Raw genomic sequence first — 21,431 nt, 5'->3', positions numbered from 1 at the left:
ATAACGCACGGTCCGATTTGCATGTTGTGAAATTCAAATTTCTCCTACTAAATTGGACCCTCCAATTTGTTTAGCAACTTTTGGCAACATAGAACTCGTACGGTCCGAATTCTAATCCCTGTTACTCGCATAAAATTGTCCATTTGGTCTAGCACGCCCTAATTTCATATCCAGCACATCACATTCAAGGGTTCGATAACGAAAAAATTGAGCCCACATTGGAACATTCAATTCTTTATGGAGAAAACGACTAAATTAAACATCAACAGTTTTTTAAAAATACACAATACGGAAAAGAACACAATCGATATACATCCATGACAAGTTAAAACAGGAAAGGCATAAAATTTTTCTCTTTGGATATAACATTTGAGTAAACAAACTATAAACTTTGAAGAAAACGGTATAATGATGGAGTTTACGCGGTCTCTACACATTTCAATTAATTAATACTACCATGTATATAAGCAGTTAAGCACAAGGCAACAAATTTTTTTTATAAAAATTATAAATTTTTGAGTAATTAATTAATTAATTGAATTTAATTACATGGATCAACATCAATCATATGTAAGACTGAAAGTGTATCAAGTCAACTTCTAAAAGTTTAGAGATTATTAATAGGTAACAAGATTAGAAAGTTAAACAAACAAGCACACTAGGTACTAAAATCATGCTAATATGTTTGGTTTGAATATGGAACCCAGATTCAGATTATTATTATCACTCTTCTTCTTGTTGTTGGTGGATTTTATACCATTCAATGCAGAATCAAAGTGTAGAAAGAGTTGTGGCTTAGCTTTAGCTTCCTACTATCTTTGGCCAGGTTCTAACCTCACATATATTGCAACAGTTTTGGAATCACGGTTTGTTACAAGGCCACAAGATATTGCTAACTACAACAAAAATGGCAAAGACTACACAAGGGTGAATGTTCCATTCCCTTGTGAATGCATCAATGGTGAGTTTCTTGGCTATACTTTCCAATATTCGGTTTCGAGTGGTGACACCTATGAATCCATTGCCGGGAAGAGTTTTTCCAACTTGGTCACTGCTAAGTGGTTGAGATCCCTCAACAGCTATTCACGATATGAAATTCCTGAGAACGGAATGGTTAATGTCACAGTTAACTGTTCCTGTGGGGACAGTAATGTTAGCAAGGATTATGGTTTGTTCATCACATACCCTCTTAGGCCTGAGGATTCTTTGGAGTCAATTGTAAACCAGACAAAGCTTGATCCTTTGTTGCTGCTGAGATACAATCCTGGTGTGAATTTCAGCAAAGGGAGTGGCCTGGTTTATGTTCCTGGGAAAGGTATCAGTACTTATTCAAGATGTTTTTGTGCATGTTATTTGATTGGTTTGATTATGGATTAAAGGGTAGTAGGTATTAAGGTTCATAATTAGTGTTGATTTATTTTTCATTATTAGTGTTGAAATTAATATCTCATATATTATTATTTGTACCTTTCACTTTCCAGATGTAAATGGTAACTATGAACCTTTCCACCTAAGGTATTTTATTTTAATATAAAGATGAATAGCATTTTTTCAATCTCTAATAACCTGCTAAAGCTAATCTTGATGATGTGTTTTTGTTTTATATTTCAGAACTAGAGGTATGACATTTTCTGTGAGCAGAAAGTAGTACTATTTTGAGAATTGATTACACTTGAGCTTGATATCAATACCAGATCCAGGGTAAGGATGTATTGTTCTTCAATCTTCATAGCAGGTCTGCGAGGTGAGGTTATTGCCGGAATATCTGCAGGAGTTGTAGCATCACTTCTGATATTAGCATTTTGTGTTTATGTTAGATATTGCAGAAGGAAGAAAAAATTGCCAGTAAAACATACAAGACGGAAAACTACTCGAGTTATGGAAGGTATATGGAAAAGAAAAGAGTTTGATTCTCTCATTTTCTCTTTTGCTTAAAGAGTTTGATTTCATGCAAGCATTAGTATAGTTTGTTTTCTTGATTGAAAATATGATTGAAGCCTATTAATATCATAGGTGACAGTGTAGAGAAATCAGCAAAGTTCTCATATGAAGAACTAGCCAATGCCACAGATAACTTCAGTTTGGCAAACAAAATTGGTCAAGGTGGTTTTGCGGAAATATATTATGCAGAGCTGAATGGCGAGGTTTGCGATCCGTGTTCTTAGACTTTACTTCAATAATTCTGTTTGGATAACTTTGCAATTGTCACTATTTTCTGTTTTTTCCATTTTGGCTCTATTTTTCTTTGATAACACAGAGAGCTGCAATAAAAAAGATGGACAAGACAGCATCAAAAGAGTTTCTTGCAGAACTGAAAGTGTTGACTCGTGTTCATCACTTAAACCTGGTAATCCTTCTCATTTAATTCCTTTTCTTTATAAGTTTGGATCAAATAAAGAACATATTTGAGACAAAGTTGCCATATTTCATAGTTTGTTTTCATTATTTGCTCATGTTATCTCTTTACTTTCTTATGTAGGTACGGTTGATTGGATATTGCATTAAGGGCTCTCTTTTCCTTGTTTATGAATACATTGACAATGGAAACTTGAGCCAACATCTACAAGATTCAGGTGATATAAGTACATATTCAGATAGAAATTTATAAGAACTTAGTTAATGATAAAATCAAACTGTCTCCAGATAGAAAACCTTTGTCGTGGTCAGACCGGATTCAAATAGCTCTCGATTCAGCCAGAGGACTTGAATATATTCATGAATGTACAACGCCTGTATACATACATCGCGACATAAAATCAGCAAATATTTTAATAGACAAATTCTTCCATGGAAAGGTAAGAATTAATAAAATTTTTTACTAGCCTTATGCTAGCTTAACCGTTTTTTCTTTTTCGGAGTGATTCTGTGAGATCTATCCTGTATTACTTCGTTTTCAGGTGGCAGATTTTGGACTAGCAAAGTTGATTGATGTAGGAAGTTCATCAGTTCCCACTGATAAAATGGCAGGCACATTTGGTTACATGCCACCAGAGTATGATGAATCATATTTTGATCTCTCTAAATTCACATACTCACATGTCAGAACATAACATGAACTTGGTTTGAGGGATTAAATTCAGTTATACTGTTCTCTTTTTTCTCAGGTACATATTTGGGAATGTTTCTCCTAAAGTAGATGTCTATGCTTTTGGAGTTGTTCTTTATGAGCTTATTTCTGCTAAAGAAGCTGTGATCAAGGATGGTGATGAAATTAAAAGCCTTGTAGCTTTGGTGATTTTTTTTTCACCCTTTTGTTCATTACTCCCTCCGTTTCAAAATAACTACTACTTTCACTTTTTGAGACATTTGAAAAATTAATGTATCTAGATCACGAGATTGTCTAGATACTTTAATTTTTCAATTTACAGTTATTTTGAAATGGAAGGAGTATTACCAATGATAGCCTAGTGATTATATGTAACCAATTAAAACTATAGATTCCTTGTGTTGTAATTTCTTGATTACTTGTGTGGCAGTTTAATGAAGTTTTTGAGCAGCCAGATCCAAATGGTGGTCTTAAAAAACTAGTGGATCCTAGGCTTGGAGATAATTACTCAGTTGATTCAGTTTTCAAGGTACTACTTATGATTATAGAATTTAAGCTTCTTTTGGTGTTTCTGATTTCAACAGCTATGACTATTAGTCTACTTTCCAGATGGCACAACTTGCCAAGGCATGCACCGAGAGAGATCCGCGGCAGCGTCCGAAGATGAGATCTGTTGTGCTTGCTCTTGGGACACTAAATTCAAACATTGAGAATTGGGATTTGCTTCTACAAAAATACTGCTCTTTTGAATCTATACTGTCTGCAAGATAGGACTAACAATGCAGAATAATGATACAAATGTCACATTGTAATTCTTTCTGCTGCAAAATAAAATCTAATTTGGAAAGATTCACAAAACTGTTGCATTTCTCATATATTTATCAATGTCACAAAACAGAGTTTATACATAACATATGGTTAGCTTCTCAAAGATTGCATTTGGTAATTGGATATTGTTGGTGGGTCCTCAACCTCAAGTGGGATCCACAACCTTTTAAAACAAAAAAAAAGAATAAAATAAAAGAAAGTGGCTTTAAGCCACGAGAGAGGGAGAGAGAGAATTGAAGCCTCATTCATTTTGAATGAAAGGAAAGAAACACGGGTTTTCGGCGTACAGAGAAGAAGAAAATTGGGGGAAAAGAGCATTGCTATTTTGATCATATTGACTTGGTAAATTCGTTTCATTTCTTATGAAATTTTAGTATGTTATTTCTGGTGTAGAGATGAATATTAGGATATAACTTGTTAGTTGTATTGTCTTTTCTTTTGCCTGATTTGAGATACCCACTTTGTGGAGGGTTTATGTTGATTCCATCAGTTTTGATTATGTATTTTGTTGATTGTTGAGATGCCCTAGTGTCACTAGAAAAACTGTTTTTGTACCCATTATTCTGATAGTGGAAGATTTTTCTGGACTAGGTTTCGTGGATTTTTTGTCCCTCTTTTGGGGGTTTTCCCACGCTAAAATTCTGGTGTCTGATTATTTAATTTCTGTCATTATAATTGTTGCTTGAAGTATCTTTGGAATTGCTTATTTAATCGCACAGGTTATGGAAAATTTATTTTTGGTGCTTCCGCTGTTAGACAGGTTCTTATTTTGAACCTTTGTTGAGTTTTTCCAACAAAGTGGTATCTAGAGCTTTGGTTGTTTATCTCTGTACCGATTAAATGGAGGAAAATACTCATAAAACGAATATGGTCAAATTGAATTTCCAAAATTATTCAATTTGGAAGACCCTCATGGAAGATATGTTGTATAACAAGGACTTGTATAATCCTGTGGAGGGGGATAAATCCAAAGGTACTAAATCCGATGCTGAATGGAAGAAATTGAATCGGAAGGCAGTTGCTTCGATTAGGCAATGACTTGATTTTAGCGTGTATCCACATGTTGACACCGAAACGAATGTTGAGAAGATGTGGAACAAATTGAAGGAGTTATATGAGAGGAAAAATGTGCAAAACAAAGCATTCTTGATCAGGAAGCTTGTCAATATGAAGTATACTGAAGGTAAATCAATGCCAGAGCACTTGAGCATTTTTCAAGAGACAGTGAACCATCTGAAAAATAATGAAATCACTTTGAATGATGAGTTGCAAGTCTTGTTGTTGTTGAGCTCTTTGCCTGATAGTTGGGAAGTTCTGGTTGTGACACTGACTAACTCAGCTCCGAATGAGAAGTTGACGTTAGCAATGGTGAAAGAGAGCATGTTAAATGAAGAAGCCAGAAGAAAAGAGTGAGGTTTGACTAATGCCTCCTCCCAGTCAGAAGCACTTGTTTCAGAGTCACGGGGGAGAAGTCAAAGTAGAAAATCTCACAGTTTTGACAAGTCAGAGAGTCAAAGCAAGTTAAGAGGAAAGTACAAGCCAAGAAAGGAGTTCATTTGTCACCATTATGGCAAGCCGGGACATATCAAGAGGTATTGTAGATTTTTGAAAAGAGAACAATCAAGGGGAAGAAACGAAGACAAAGGTAAAGATAGTGATAAAGAAACTGCTGCTATTATTTATGAAGATGTTCTTATCACATATGATGAAAATTATGTTAATATTGTCTTTGATAATTCCACTTAGATTATGGACTCTGGTGCCTCATGTCATGTCACTCCGAGGCATGAATTTTTCACTTCCTATACTGCTGAAAAATTTGGCAAGATCAAATTGGGAGATAATGGAGTGTGTGATATCATTGTTATGGGTGATATGTGGCTTGAAACCAACATGGGATGCAAGTTGCAGTTGAAGAATGTTAGGCATGCGCCATATATGCGGTTCAATCTCATTTCAGTGAAGGCATTGGATCAAGAGGGGTATTGTACTTTCTTTGGTAGTGGAAAATGCAAGATTATCAAAGGGGCCCTCATTGTTGCTAAGGAAGATAATAATCTCACTACTCTCCACCGGCTACAAGCAAAGTTGTGCAAAGAAGAGATGAATGTAGCCAGGGACGGATGTATGTATATCAGTGTGGGGGCAATCGCCCCCACTACGATTTGAAATTTTTTTGAGTAATATATGATAATAATATTTATTTTTCTCCACTAAATTATTAAATTTGACCCCACAACAATTTTTTACTCAACTTTTGGTACTTCATAGTCAATTTAAAAATTTCATATTAGATGTTATTAGAATGATCAATTCTCAATTTAAATGAAATTTGTGCTTTTTCTTAGAAATCAACTCGAAAGAATATTCTTTATCTTTTTTTATATTAATTTTAATTTTTTTCCATAACAATTACATTAATTGAAAGAACTTTTTCAACTATGAATCTCAATAAGAATTGACTTCTAATTGTATAAGAAGTAAATTTCTAAATAAGTATTTACTTATATATATATATATATATATATAAGAAATACTACACATCCAAGTCTTTTTATAAATTAAGTCTAATCAAGTTAAACAATAAAACTTAAAATAATATTAGTCATAACTGATTTTTGTTGTCTTAGACAAATTTGATTGGACTTGGTTAACCAAAAAAGATGAATATGTAGCATTATCCTATATAAAAAGACAGATATTTATAAGGGTAAAGTATATTTTTTATCTCCGAAATTTGGCAAAAGTTTTAAAAATACCCCTAAGTTTTATTTTGTTTCAATTTTGTCCTAGAAAATTTCGATTTGTATCAAATATACCATCGGAGGCTAAATTTTCAAAAGATTTAAGACCAATATAACAATAATGCATGAAAATTATACTTAATTTGCTTGTGTTGAGGGGTTGTTCTTATGAAATTGTTGTTGAATCAATCTTAAATTTTTTGAAAAATTAGCCATCAGGGGTATATTTGATGCAAATCGAAAACTTCTGGGACAAAATTAAAACAAAATAAAACTTAGGAATATTTTTAAATTTTTTGTCAAACTTAAAGGACAAAAAATATACTTTATCCTATTTATAAATGATTATTTTAGTGTTTTAATTTGTAAAATTAGATATTATAAAAATTAATCATGTTATATTTACATCGAAAATAATTACCTGTGTATATATATTGAAATAAAAAATACACATTAAAAATAAATTAAATAATACATATATTTATATACGAATATATAATGATTAATAAATAATTTGATAACTAATTTTTATGTACACATAATATTTTTATTATAAAAATTATTATTGTTATTATTATTATTATTATTTGATTAATTTTGTCTAGAAACTAATAAAAAGGGGGGCATGGCTGAAAAACTTAAAATAATATTAGTCATAACTGATTTTTGTTGTCTTAGACAAATTTGATTGGACTTGGTTAACCAAAAAAGATGAATATGTAGCATTATCCTATATAAAAAGACAGATATTTATAAGGGTAAAGTATATTTTTTATCTCCGAAATTTGGCAAAAGTTTTAAAAATACCCCTAAGTTTTATTTTGTTTCAATTTTGTCCTAGAAAATTTCGATTTGTATCAAATATACCATCGGAGGCTAAATTTTCAAAAGATTTAAGACCAATATAACAATAATGCATGAAAATTATACTTAATTTGCTTGTGTTGAGGGGTTGTTCTTATGAAATTGTTGTTGAATCAATCTTAAATTTTTTGAAAAATTAGCCATCAGGGGTATATTTGATGCAAATCGAAAACTTCTGGGACAAAATTAAAACAAAATAAAACTTAGGAATATTTTTAAATTTTTTGTCAAACTTAAAGGACAAAAAATATACTTTATCCTATTTATAAATGATTATTTTAGTGTTTTAATTTGTAAAATTAGATATTATAAAAATTAATCATGTTATATTTACATCGAAAATAATTACCTGTGTATATATATTGAAATAAAAAATACACATTAAAAATAAATTAAATAATACATATATTTATATACGAATATATAATAATTAATAAATAATTTGATAACTAATTTTTATGTACACATAATATTTTTTTTATAAAAATTATTATTGTTATTATTATTATTATTATTTGACTAGAGTATCATTTCATAATTCTAGACCTCATAGGAGATCACATGTTCTAGATTTAGTTCATACTGATGTTTGCACTATGGATGCTAAGACACTAGGTAGTGCATCATATTTTGTTACTTTTATTGATGATTATTCTCGAAAAGTATGAGCTTTTATTTTGAAATCTAAAGACCAGGTGCTCGGTATCTTCAAACACTTTCATGCAAGTGTTGAAAGAGAAACAGGAAAGAAACTGAAATATGTTCAAGCAGATAATGGTGGTGAATACAGAGGTCCATTTGAAGAGTATTGTAAAGGACATGGGATCAAACTTGAGAAGACGGTTCCTAAGACTCCTCAACATAATGGAGTTGTAGAGAGAATGAATCGCACTATCAATGATAGAGTCAGGTGTATTCTCTCTCATGCAAAGTTGCCTAAATCCTTTTGGAGTGAAGCGACGAGGACTACAGTAGATCTGGTCAATCTTTCTCCTTCAGTTCCACTAAATGGTGATGTTCCAGAGAAAGTTTGGAGAGGAAAAGATGTCTCCTATAGTCACTTGCGAGTGTTTGGTTGCAGGACTTTTGTTCACATTCCAAGAGATGAAAGGTCCAAACTTGATGGAAAGTCAAAGCAGTGTATTTTCATGGGTTATGGTCACGAAGACTTTGGTTACAGATTATGGGATCCGGTGAGCAAGAAGATAATTAGAAGCCGAGATGTGATTTTTCTTGAAGACCAAACTATTGAAGATCTTGAGAAGACAGATAAGTCAACAGTAACTGTTAGACGTTCTGCTGATAATGAACATGGTCCTTCCACCAGACCTCTTGTTGATGGGGGAGATATACAAGTTGATAATGATGGTACCAGATGTTGAAGTTTCACCTGAACCACCAGTTGAGCTTGAATTGAGAAGATCTACTAGAGAGCAGCATCCTTCTCAAAAATACTCTCCTCATGAGTATGTGATGAACACTGAGACTGGGGAGCCAGAAAGCTACCAGAAAGCTATGTCTGATGAGCATAAGAAAGATTGGTTGAAGGCCATGCAAGAAGAAATAAAATCCTTGCATGAGAATCATATGTTTGAATTGGTGAAGTTACCGAAGGGTAAGAGAGCATTCAAAAATAAATGGGTGTTCAAGTTGAAAGCAGATGAAAATGTCTCATGGCCAAGGTACAAAGCTCGATTAGTTGTGAAAGGCTTTGAGCAAAAGGTATTGATTTTGAGGAGATTTTCTCTCCGGTTGTGAAGATATCCTCTATTCGAGTTGTGCTTGGATTGGCGGCTAGTTTGAATTTAGAGGTTGAGCAGCTTGATGTGAAGACTGCATTCCTTCACGGTAACATAGATAAAGATAAAGAAATTTATATGGAGCAACCAGAGGGTTTCGAAGTTAAAGGAAAGGAACACCTTGTATGCAAGTTGAAGAAGAGCTTATATGGGTTGAAGCAAGCGCCAAGGCAGTGGTACACGAAGTTTGATTCCTTTATGGAATGTCATGGGTATAGTAAGACTTCTTCTGATCATTGTGTGTATGTTAAGAAATTCTCTGATGGTGATTTTATAGTTCTCTTGCTTTATGTTGATGACATGTTGATTGTTGGTCATGACACTAAGAAGATTCAAAGTCTTAAGAAATACTTGAACAGATCATTTCCTATGAAGAATTTGGGTCCTGCAAAGAAAATCCTTGGCATGAGTATCACTCGTGACAAGAAGAATGGGAAACTGTGGTTGTCGCAGCAGAAGTATATTGAGAAGGTTTTAGAGAGGTGTAGCATGAGTAATTCCAAACCTATTAGTACTCCACTTGCTAGTCATTTCAAGCTGAGTTCACGGCAATGTCCTACAAGTGAGAAAGAGAAAGCATAAATGAAGAAGATTCCATATGCATCCGCAGTTTGCAGTTTGATGTATGCTATGGTCTGCACCAGGCCGGATATTACTCATGCTGTTGGAGTTGTTAGCCGGTTTCTCTCTAATCCTGGTAAGGAACACTGGCAAGCAGTGAAGTGGATTCTCAGATACCTTAACGGTACTTCCAGAGTTTGTTTATGCTTTGGGAGTGGCCAACCTATGTTGGATGGTTACACAAATGCAGATATGGCTGGGGATCTTGATTCAAAAAAGTCTACTTTTGGTTATATGATGACTTTTGCAGGGAGAGCTGTGTCGTGGCAATCTCGACTTCAGAAATGTATTGCTTTGTCTACTACAGAGGCAGAATATATTGTTGTTGTTGAAGCTTCTAAGGAACCCTTGTGGATGAAGAAATTTCTACAAGAGTTAGGCATCAATCAAGAGAAGTTTGTATTATTTTGTGACAGTCAGAGTGCTATCCATCTCAGTAAGAATCCGATGTTTCATTCCAGATCGAAGCACATAGAGGTGATGTATCATTGGATACGTCAAGCGCTTGAGATGAAGTCATATTCACTTGAGAAGATCTATACTGATGATAATGGTTCAGATATGTTGACTAAGAGTTTACCTGTAGTGAAGTTTGATTCCTGCAAAGAGAAGGCAGGTTTGGTGGAATAGCCTATTCCCACTTGAGTTGGTGAGGGAGAGATTTGTTGGTGGGTCCCTAACCTCAAGTGGGACCCACAACCTTTTAAAACAAAAAAAAAGGATAAAATAAAAGAAAGTGGCTTTAAGCCACCGAGAGAGGGAGAGAGAGAATTAAAGCCTCATTCATTTTGAATGAAAGCCTCATTCATTTTGAATGAAAGAAAAGAAACAGGGGTTTTCGGCGTCGAGAGAAGAAGAAAATTGGGGGAAAATAGCATTGCCATTTTGATCACATTGACTTGGTAAATTCGCTCCATTTCTTATGAAATTTTAGTATGTTATTTCTGGTGTAGAGATGAACATTAGGATATAACTTGCTAGTTGTATTGCCTTCTCTTTTGCCTGATTTGAGATATCCACTTTGTGGAGGGTTTATGTTGATTCCATCAGTTTTGATTATGTATTTTGTTGATTGTTGAAATACCCTAGTGTCATTAAAAAGACTGTTTGTGTACCCATTATTCTGATAGTGGAAGATTTTTCTAGACTAGGTCCCGTGGGTTTTTTGTCCCTGTTTTGGGGTTTTCCCACGCTAAAATTTTGGTGTCTGATTATTTAATTTCTGTCATTATAATTGTTACTTGGAATATCTTTGAAATTGCCTATTTAATCGCACAGATTGTGGAATCATATTTGGGTCTTTGGCCTGATACTCTCCATTTATTTGGGAGGTCACTACTTGAGAGTCACTGAATATCCTTACTTTTGTCGCACCGACTTCTTCTGCCAACTTTAGACCTGCGATCAGGGCTTCATATTCTGCCTGATTGTTGGAAGCTGGGAATTCGAATTTAAGGGACACCTCTATTTGCGTTCCCCCTTCATTGACCAGTATTATGCCTGCACCGCTTCCTGTTTTGTTTGAGGATCCATCTACGTATAGTTCTCATGTAGTTGGCCTTTCCTCTTGATCTCCCGCATACTCTGCTACGAAGTCGGTGAGGCATTGGGCTTTAATTGCCGTCCGGGTTTCGTACTTTAAGTCAAACTTGGAGAGCTCTATTGCCCACTGAACCATTCTCCCTGCAACATCCGTCTTTTGGAGGATTTGCTTCATGAGTTGGTTCGTTCGGACTCTTATTGTGTGAGCTTGGAAGTAAGGCCGTAACCTTCGTGAGGCTATTACTAGGGAGTAAGCGAACTTCTCTAGTTTGTGGTACCTTAGCTCAGGGTATTGTAGGACTTTGCTGGTGAAGTACACAGGATGCTGGCCGACCTCATCTTCTTGTATCAGGGCTGATGCTATAGCTTTGTCTGCTACAGACAAATATAGGATGAGTTCTTCCCCAACTAGAGGTCGGGTCAGAATTGGGGGTTGGTTCAAAAACCTTTTGAACTCCTGGAATGCTTCTTTGCACTCTGGAGTCCATTCGAACTGACATCCTTTTCTTAGTAGAGAGAACAATGGAAGGGATCTTAATGCTGATCCTGCCAAGAACCTGGAGAGGGCTGCAAGTCGGCCATTCAGTTGTTGAACCTCTCTTAAGCAAGTTGGGCTTTTCATTTCTAGGATGGCTTTGCACTTGTCGGGATTTGCTTCGATCCCCCTTTGGGTTAGCATAAACCCTAGAAACTTCCCAGCCTCCATCGCGAAGGTGCATTTTGCAGGATTTAGCCTCATCCCATGCAATCTTATGGTGTTGAAAACTTGCGAGAAGTCTATCAAGAGGTCGGTTTTTTCCTTGGTTTTCACCAACATGTCGTCTACGTAGACTTCCATTAAGTTCCCGAGGTGGGGAGCAAACACCTTATTCATCAGCCTTTGGTATGTGGCCCCAGCATTCTTTAATCCAAACGGCATGACCACGTAGCAATAGTTCGCTTTAGGGGTGATGAATGATGTTTTTCTTGGTCCGTCTTGTACATCGGGATTTGGTTGTATCCTGAGTAAGCGTCCATAAACGACAAGTATTGATACCCCAAGCTGGATTCTACTAGAGTATCAATGCTTGGAAGTGGATATGGGTCTTTGGGACATGCCTTATTCAGGTCGGTATAGTCAACGCACATCCTCCACTTGCCGTTTTGCTTTTTGACTAGTACTACGTTTGCTAGCCATGTCGGATATTTGACTTCCCTGATGAAGCCGGCCTCTAGGAGCGCTTGTATCTATTCTTCCACCGCCTGAGCCCTTTCTGGACCGAGCTTACGCCTTCGCTGCTGAGAGCCTGTGGGACATGAGCTCGGGGTTTATCTCTGGCATGTCGGAGGCTTTCCAGGCAAAGAGGTCGGAATTATCTCGTAATAGCTTTGTCAATCTTTGCTTTAGGTTTTCTTCTAGGCTGGCTCCTATGTTGGTATAAAAGAGAGTAACACTAATATTTTTGTTACGATAGGTAACAGAAGATTGATGGGCTGGACTCGTGGGGTTGGCCCAATCGTCTGAGAAAGGAAGCCTTCGAGCGGGTTTGCGGCTTTGGGGCCTCCGTCCGACTTGTGAGTGTGAAGTAATGGGGGGTGGTACCTGCAAAGACACTCCGATGCCTAAGTTAGCAAGGGTGTGTGCAAGTCTAGAGAGTATTGGGACTTAATAATACCTGAGGGGTGTCAGTGTATTTATAGTGGTGAACCAATAACCACCGTTGGAGTAGTTCCACCTTAGGAGGGGAATAACCGTCCCTTTATTCAGGGAAGTTGGGATATGCCTCCTGGAAGTGGGTTGAGAGATTTTAGGGACAGTTACTTATTTGGATGAGTGTTATCTGCCAGCTAATCTTAGTCCCCGACTTCTTTAGAGTAAGTCGTAGTAACAACTGACTTCTTGGGAGGAAGGTCGGTGAAGGACGAGAGTCAATTCTTTAGATTGTGCCTCTTATTGGGTCCTGGGCCTTGGCATTGGGTCAGGATATAAACAATTTTAATGTAAAATTTTTTTTTGGTGAACAAAAAAAACTACCACCAACACTCCAAAAAAATATTCATTATATTTAAAGATAATTACAATATAGTGTACAACAGTGAGACATTCTTATACTACACTCTGTAGTATCTAGTATTAAAAAATATAATTAAATTGTAATATGTATCATTCATATCACTCATAATTTTATTACACACACTATTATTATACTCATTATCTTTTAAGAAAACTAACATACAAAACAAATTACACACAAAACATTGAAGAAATGCTTCATTGCTTCTCTCTTGTTTTGTGTTTGATTGATGCATTGAAGCTTTAGAACTTATTCTTATTTATAGGCAGAGAAAAAATATCTTACACATAATTTTATGTCTTTTTCTTTCTGTTTTAGTATTCTGTATATATAAACAAATGCAACTTTAAAAATGATAAACTTTATATTATGGCCTCTATACTCTAGGGGTAGCATGTTTGTTAATTATATTAGAAGAAAGTATAAAGAATAAACTTTTAGTTAGTTAATATTAGTCAATTTTTTTTTTTTCAAATTCTCATTGATTGGAGGATTGGAAAATTTAAGGTTTATAATTTAAGATAAATAAAATAATTTTAAAAAACTTAATTGATATTGGCCAATTTTTGGCCTTTTTGACTTTCTTTTATATTATTACAACCACATTACTAAAGAATAAAGCTCTACGTCCAAGTCATAACCCTAACTAAGTCCAACCAAGTATTTATGCGCGCAAATTTCACTGTTGCTGCTATTGCTTCTTCATGCTTCTTCTTCTTCTTTCAAATTCACGCATGCAGGTTCTTCTTTTTATTTTTCTTTTTCGTTATTTTTCTCTTTCGTTATCGTTATCACCAACAACATCACCACCTCATCCTCCTCCTCCCCCTCTTTCTTTTTGCATTTGAATTTCTTCTTATCATTCTTTTTTTCTTAATGTGTTTTTGTTAATAACTGAGTCTTTTTTACTGCTTTTTCAAATCTGAACTAATTTTGCCTCATTTGTGAATTAACCGAAGTTCACTTGATATTGTTGTTAAGTATTAACCAAATTTTTTATTCCTTAAGAAATTTTGGTTCATTTCTTAGTTTCATTGAGATTCATTTGTTTTCATTTCACTTGAATTTAGTTGAACTTGTTCATGTGTGCTTGTTTAGTTAGTTATAATTCTGATATTTGTTAGTTGTATACATTCGATGTGTTTTTGTTGATGATTAAGCCTTTTTAATTACTTGTTCAAATCTAAACTAACTTCAATTCATTTGTAAATTAATTGAGGTTCACTTGATGCTACTTTTAAGTATTGACCAAATTTTTTATTCCTTAAGAAATTTGGTTTATTTCTTAGTTTAATTTAGGTTTATTTGGTTTCGTTTCGTTTGAATTTACTGAACTTGTTTAGTTAGTTATAGCTCTGATATTTGTCAACTATGTACATTCGATTTGTTTTTGTTGATGATTGAGTCTTTTTGACTGCTTGTTTAAATCTGAACTAATTTCGGTTCATTTATGAACTAACTGAGGTTCACTTGATGCTATTGCTAAGAATTGACCAAATTTTTTATTTCTTAAATAATTTTGGTTTATTTTTTAATTTAATTGAGGTTTATTTGGTTTCGTTTCGCTTGAATTTGCTGAACTTCTTCCGCTTCATCTTCTTCTTTTTTATTTTTTTTTCATCTTCTCCTCCTTATTTCATTTTTTCAAAATTTTTCTTGATTTGCTCTCTTGAGAGGAAATTAAGAAAAAGAGAATAAAATATCAAATAAAAAATAAATAAATAACTATATATATATATCCAAAAAAATATTTTAATTAATTTTAACCTCTCTTGTCCAAAGAAGTTTTGAAATAAAATGAGGATTTCGCATTAACAGCAATGATAGATGTTGATGGGGTTTGACCAGTTCAACAAGGGCAGCGTTGACCCAACATCGTAGAGTACAAATCTTTTTGTTTTAAATTATTATTATTATTATTTCTCTTTGCATGTGTGATGTGCATACTTTGCACAAGCTTGGTTCCACTAACAATGGAACACAATTTCATGGTTTCATTGTTGTTCTTGTTGCTGATTACTTTACCTTTGAGTGCAGAATCAAAGTGTAGCAAGAGCTGTGACTCGGCTTTAGCTTCTTACTATCTTTGGAACAATGATTCCAGCCTGCTATATATTTCATACATCATGCAATCCAAGTTTCTTTACAAAGTTGAAGATATTGTTAGATACAACGAAGGCATATACTCATACTCATATCCATCACAAACCAGAATAAACGTTCCAATTCCTTGTGATTGCATCAATGGTGAGCTATCACACACTCTTCTTACAAATTAAAACTTTGATTTTTCAGTATATATCTGCCATCTTTGAATGTTTGCTATATTATTTGAATTTTGTGTTTGAGCTTCCATTGATTCATAGATTTTATAATTTTATTAATAAAACCCTAACTATGGAAGTTCTAACACAGAAAATTCTAACATTTGCAATATAGATGGCGAGTTTCTGGGCCACACATTCCAGTACTCAGTTACTCTAGGTGACAACTACTCAGCCATTGCCAGTGGGAGCTTTTCCAACTTAGTAACTACAGAGTGGCTTCAGAACACTAACAATTATCCAAAAGATGCTATTCTTGCTGGAGGAACGGTTAATGTGACTGTTAACTGTTCTTGTGGAGACAGTAATATTAGCAAAGATTATGGACTGTTCATCACATACCCTCTTAGGACTGAGGATTCTTTGCAGTCAATTGCAAACCAGACAAAGCTTGATCCTGAGTTGTTGATGAAATACAACCCCGGTGTAAATTTCAACAAAGGGAGTGGTCTAGTTTATATTCCCGGCAGAGGTTCGCTTTCTGATTTCGATGCCATGCTTAGGTCTTCTTATGTATATTCATGAGGATTATGTACATGTTATGATTTGCGACAGTAGTCTTTTGTATATGGTGCATTTATAGATAGAACTGAAAGTAGAGTAGTCCCTAATATCTGTGTTAATTCCTAAGAAGTTTGGCTTTTGGCAGTTGAACTTGAACCTCAAATTGCTTAGTTTGCAGAGGCCCTCCATAGATTTAAAAAAGAAAAAATAGCTTCCCTTTAAGCCACCATGAATCCATGATAGGCATGGGACCATAGATTAATGGTTTGTTACGAGACATTTAGTAGGACTTTGAAAGTGTATAATCTTAATCAGTCGGAAACAAGGTGATTTTGCATTTGGCAATCTTTATATATCTTACCAAGGTCATTCCAAAGCTATGATAAACAGTCCAACAGTCTATCAATTTTCGCCTTGCTTGACAGGCATCTTTACATTGGTAAGAAATGCATTCAGGAGTATAACTAATAAATTAGCATCATGCTTATGAATGTATATTTCAAATTAGTTTATCAGGAACTGTAGACTTGAGATAAATTCCTCACATTTTCTTTTCATTTCGCTTTCCAGATGAAAACGGTAACTATCCGCCTCTTCACCCAAGGTATTGTTCTTTAAAGTTAAACCTTATTGTTTCCTGCTATTCTCTAATAACCTGCTAACCTTTATGAATACATTCATTTTCCTTTTCAGCTCTGGAGGTTTGTCAATTCTCACTCAGAAGAAAGTAGTCTTATTGATAATTGTTTGCCATTGAATTTAACATCACTACCAAATCCAGGGTAAGGATATCCTAAAAGACAAATGTAATAGTACTTTCTGCTCATATTTTGTTCTTGTATAACAGGTCTACCACGTAGGGTTGTTGCTGGAATATCTGTTGGAGTTGTAGCAGTAATTATGTTATCAGCATTTTGTGTTTATATGAAGTGTTTGAAGGTATGGAAGAAAAAACTGCGAGCAGAATATTCCGGTTGGAAAACTGCTCGAGCTAGGGAAGGTATGGATTTTGGACATATTTCATACAACTTGTTTGAAGTTTGAAACCCCTCAGAAAACCCTTTAATTTGAATATGGGGAGGTAGTTAAGATTTTTAATGACTTGGTTGGTTTTTAATGATGCTACCATATAAAATGAGAGTCAAATACTTAGTTTACATCTGAAACAAAAATATTAAAAGAATGATTTGACAACTCTTTTGCTTAGAGAAAATTTCCTTTCCAGTTTCTTGATGGCTTCAGTATAATTTATGTTGCATATCATGCAAGAGAAGAATGGTGAACATGAACACTCGAGTAACTCTTACTTATCATCCCTCTTTCAGATAAAGCCCCTAATAGCTTCGCAAACATAAGTGCAGAAAAATCAGCAGAGTTTTCATATGAAGAACTGGCCCATGCCACAAATAACTTCAATTTGGCTAACAAAATTGGTCAAGGTGGTTTTGGAGAAATCTATTATGCAGAGCTGAATGGCAAGGTTTATAATCTATGTTATTAGATTTTATTACGAGATTTGACAGAAAAGTCACATATTTTTTGTAGTTGTATTTGCTATAAACCTGTAAGGATTAGGATAGATTGTCACTTGTTACTGTTTCCATCTTTTATACTTTCACTGAAATTCTCTCCAATAACACAGAAAGTTGCAATAAAGAAGATGGACATGAAAGCATCAAAAGAATTTCTCGCAGAACTGAAAGTTTTGACACATGTTCAGCACTTAAACCTGGTAATCTTTCAAATATTAATGCATGTTTTCTTTTCTCTCCTTGCAAGTTCATATAAAATAAGCATTCAACTTTTCGGGGGACAAATTTGAACTTCACCAGTTCTGTCAGTATTTGTTGTTTGTCATTCTACCCAAACAGAATTTCAGACGCAGTTCCCATATTGTGTGGACTGCTTTCAACATTTTCTTTTTTCTCAATATTACCTTGTTATTTTTCTTATGCTGTTTCTACTTATTGGTATCCTGTAGGTCCATTTGATTGGATATTGTGTTAAGGACTTCCTTTTCCTTGTTTATGAATACATTGACAATGGAAACTTAAGCGAACATCTACGAAATTCAGGTGATATGAGTACATGACAAAAGACAAATATCCATGTTCATGCTGATGCATTAATGTGATTGTACTTTGTAAGGACTTAGTTAATGACAGAATTTTTACAGATAGAGAACCTTTGCAGTGGTCTACCCGGATTCAAATAGCTCTAGATTCAGCCAGGGGACTTGAATATATTCATGAACATACAAAGCCTGTATATATCCATCGCGATATAAAGTCGGCAAACATATTATTAGACAAATCCTTCCATGGAAAGGTATGAAACATTTGGATGACTTATGTGAGCTTGTTACTCTTTTTCTTTGTGGTATAATTCTGTGAGATACTGTGTATTAGTTAATCTGCAGGTTGCAGATTTCGGACTAGCAAAGCTGATTGATACTGGAAGTTCCTCAGCTCCCACTGCTAATATGGCAGGCACATTTGGTTACATGCCACCAGAGTATGATGAATCATGTTTATCTCTTTAAATTGACACATTCACATTGCATATCAGAACATGGACTTAGTTTAAGGGATCAAATGCAATTATACAATTGAATCATTTTGTTCTCTTATTTGCAGGTATGTATATGGCAGAGTTTCTCCTAAATTAGATGTCTTTGCTTTTGGGGTTGTCCTTTATGAGCTTATTTCTGCTAAAGAAGCTGTGATCAATGGTGGTGCTGAAATAAAGGGTCTTGTAGCTTTGGTGAATTTTGATACCCTACTATGCATTACTTCTTCTTTTGTGTGTGTGATAACTGATAACATTAGAGGGCCTAGTGGCTTTACATAAGTAATTCATATTATATTTATGTTCCTTTTTTTCCAATTTTTCTGGTTATTTTTGTGGCAGTTTCATGAAGTTTTTGATCAGCCAGAACCTAAAGAAGGTCTTAAAGAACTGGTGGATCCTAGGCTTGGAGATAATTACTCAATTGGTTCAGTTTTCAAGGTATTATCTACTATATATAAATCTACCAAATATAAAGAGGATATAGGCATGTTAATATCCACTAGTACACTAGTAATGTATCAAGCATTTTAAGCAATTTTATGCTTGTGATTTCAACAGCTTTGGTCGATATTTTTTTGTTCTGGTTGCAGATGGCACAACTTGCCAATGCATGTACAGAGGCAGATCCGAAGCGGCGTCCGAAGATGAGATCGGTGGTGGTTGCTCTTATGACACTTAGTTCAAGCACTGAGAATTGGGACATTGCTTCCTTCTATGAAAATCCAGCTCTTGTGAATCTAGTATCTGGTAGATAGAAGTAACCATGCATATACAAGTGTTACATTGTAGTTCTTTTTGGCAAAACAAAAACTAATTTGGGAAGAAACACTCTATTGATGCATTTCAATTGTCTATCAACTTATTACGGCATTGATAAACAATCAATGCTCTCAAGATATAGCTTCCATGGTTCTTTCTGGTTTATTAACAAACACTTTGTGCATATTGAAATATTTAATTCTTTATGGAGAAAACGAGTCAATTAATTAAACATTAAGGGTGTGTTTAGGAACAAAATATTTTTGAAGTTGATTTGATTTGGTTTGAAATGAATTGAATTAGAAATGAATTATTGTGTTTGGAGATATAAAATATGAATTGATCTGATTTAAAATTGATATAATGATTTGGTTTCTATATTTTTACCCTTTATTTACCGCACAATTTTTCATCACCATCAATAATCGAGGTCGGCCGAGGATGCTGAATGTTGGCCGCGAATGCTGGGGTTGGCCACAGTCAGCCTGGGCTACTGAGTGTCTGTTGGAGCAGTTGGCCAAGATGGGGGCGTCTGACTGCTACCTCCTCTTCCTTACCCCAAACCCTTATCTTTTATTATATTAACTAAAATAAGACTCGCACCACATAGTATAAAGTTAAAAGTGCTATATTATTTAGGAATTAGTTAATAATATGTAAATTAATATTAAATTTAAAGGTTTGTTTGTACAAGACATTCATTCAGTAATTTATATATGATTCAATATAATTATTTAAAAAATTACCAAGAAAAAATATACAACAACAAAATTTGCTTGGCATCTTTTTCAAATACTAACTTGAGAATGGAAACACAAAAAATGCAATATAAAATTATAAATGGACGCATAGTTTTGTTGTTGGTTAGAAGGAATAACATTGAATTGTCATTTTTGTAGTTTGTGGATGATACTATACTTTTTTGTCTTTCTGAAGAAGAGACAATAAGAAATTATAAGCGGTTATTGCGTTGCTTTGAGATGATGTTAGAGCTGAGTATTATTTTTGACAAGTCTAGTTTGATTTCGGTTAATTGTGAGCAAAGTTGGACACGACAGATGTGTCGGCTGTTGGGGTGTAAAGATGCGTCTTTTCCTTTCAGATATCTTGGCATTTTTCTGGGAGCGAATCCGAGATTGGTCAAGACATGAAAACCAGTGATTGACAAGGTAGAAAAAAAACTAAGTCTGTGGAAAACAAAGTCTCTCAATAAAGCGGATAAGTTGGTTCTCATTAAATCTGTTCTTAATAGCTTGCCTATTTACTATCTCAGCTTGTACAAAATGCCGAAGGTAGTAGCAGAAAAGATAATATCCTTACAAAGACGCTTCTTGTGGAGTAAGGAGAACGAGAGGGAAGGGATGCCGCTAGTAAAACGGGAAGTTGTATAAGCTCCGAAAAAGGCAGGAGGGTTGGGAGTTGGTGACACGGTAATTCGCAATACAGCGCTTCTGTTCAAGTGGTGGTGGAAGTTTTCGAAAGAAGATTGTCCCTTTTGGAAGAAAATTGTATGCTCCTATAATAACATGAATTCTTCTGAGATGATTTGTGATCAGCCTGTACCTACAAGAGGGGTCCTTGGAAGAATATTTATCAGCTGCAAATCAAGGAGTCACAAGTGAGAGAGAAGATGATAAGGGGATAATCTGGTTTTGGGAGGATAGCTGGTTACCGTGTAGTGCTCTGAAAGTTATTTTTCCAAGACTATTCTCGGTTTCAAATCTTCAAGGATCTGTCATAGGAGATTGTGAATTTTGGGATGGGTTAGAGTGGAT

General features: G+C 34.7%; 1 protein-coding gene and 1 pseudogene across 4 annotated transcripts in view; both read left to right on the top strand.

Moving 5' to 3' along the window:
• Nucleotides 1–19,871, top strand: part of LOC107608702 (chitin elicitor receptor kinase 1) — a 25,570-nt gene extending 5,699 nt beyond the window's left edge. The window contains exons 1-14 of one of the 4 annotated variants that reach the window (XM_016310408.2): nucleotides 15,268–15,380; nucleotides 15,536–15,745; nucleotides 15,938–16,294; nucleotides 16,897–16,930; nucleotides 17,020–17,027; nucleotides 17,174–17,326; nucleotides 17,652–17,806; nucleotides 17,969–18,058; nucleotides 18,308–18,401; nucleotides 18,503–18,654; nucleotides 18,746–18,840; nucleotides 18,963–19,089; nucleotides 19,237–19,335; nucleotides 19,488–19,871. In XM_016310408.2, the coding sequence (XP_016165894.1) occupies nucleotides 15,625–15,745; nucleotides 15,938–16,294; nucleotides 16,897–16,930; nucleotides 17,020–17,027; nucleotides 17,174–17,326; nucleotides 17,652–17,806; nucleotides 17,969–18,058; nucleotides 18,308–18,401; nucleotides 18,503–18,654; nucleotides 18,746–18,840; nucleotides 18,963–19,089; nucleotides 19,237–19,335; nucleotides 19,488–19,652 (1,650 nt within the window). In that variant the 5' untranslated portion in view covers nucleotides 15,268–15,380; nucleotides 15,536–15,624 and the 3' untranslated portion in view covers nucleotides 19,653–19,871. Of the gene's footprint in view, nucleotides 1–15,267; nucleotides 15,381–15,411; nucleotides 15,746–15,937; nucleotides 16,295–16,896; nucleotides 16,931–17,019; nucleotides 17,028–17,173; nucleotides 17,327–17,651; nucleotides 17,807–17,968; nucleotides 18,059–18,307; nucleotides 18,402–18,502; nucleotides 18,655–18,745; nucleotides 18,841–18,962; nucleotides 19,090–19,236; nucleotides 19,336–19,487 lie in introns of those variants that run through there. The other 3 variants (XM_016310409.2, XM_016310405.2, XM_021107162.1) reach the window with 3 other exon arrangements.
• On the top strand, nucleotides 1,482–6,059 carry LOC107608704 (annotated as a pseudogene).

Source organism: Arachis ipaensis, chromosome B07 (genome assembly GCF_000816755.2).
Source record: "Arachis ipaensis cultivar K30076 chromosome B07, Araip1.1, whole genome shotgun sequence".
NCBI classification, from domain to species: Eukaryota; Viridiplantae; Streptophyta; class Magnoliopsida; order Fabales; family Fabaceae; genus Arachis; species Arachis ipaensis.
Note: the sequence above shows the minus strand (reverse complement) of the source record. Positions and strands in the feature narration are given on the sequence as shown.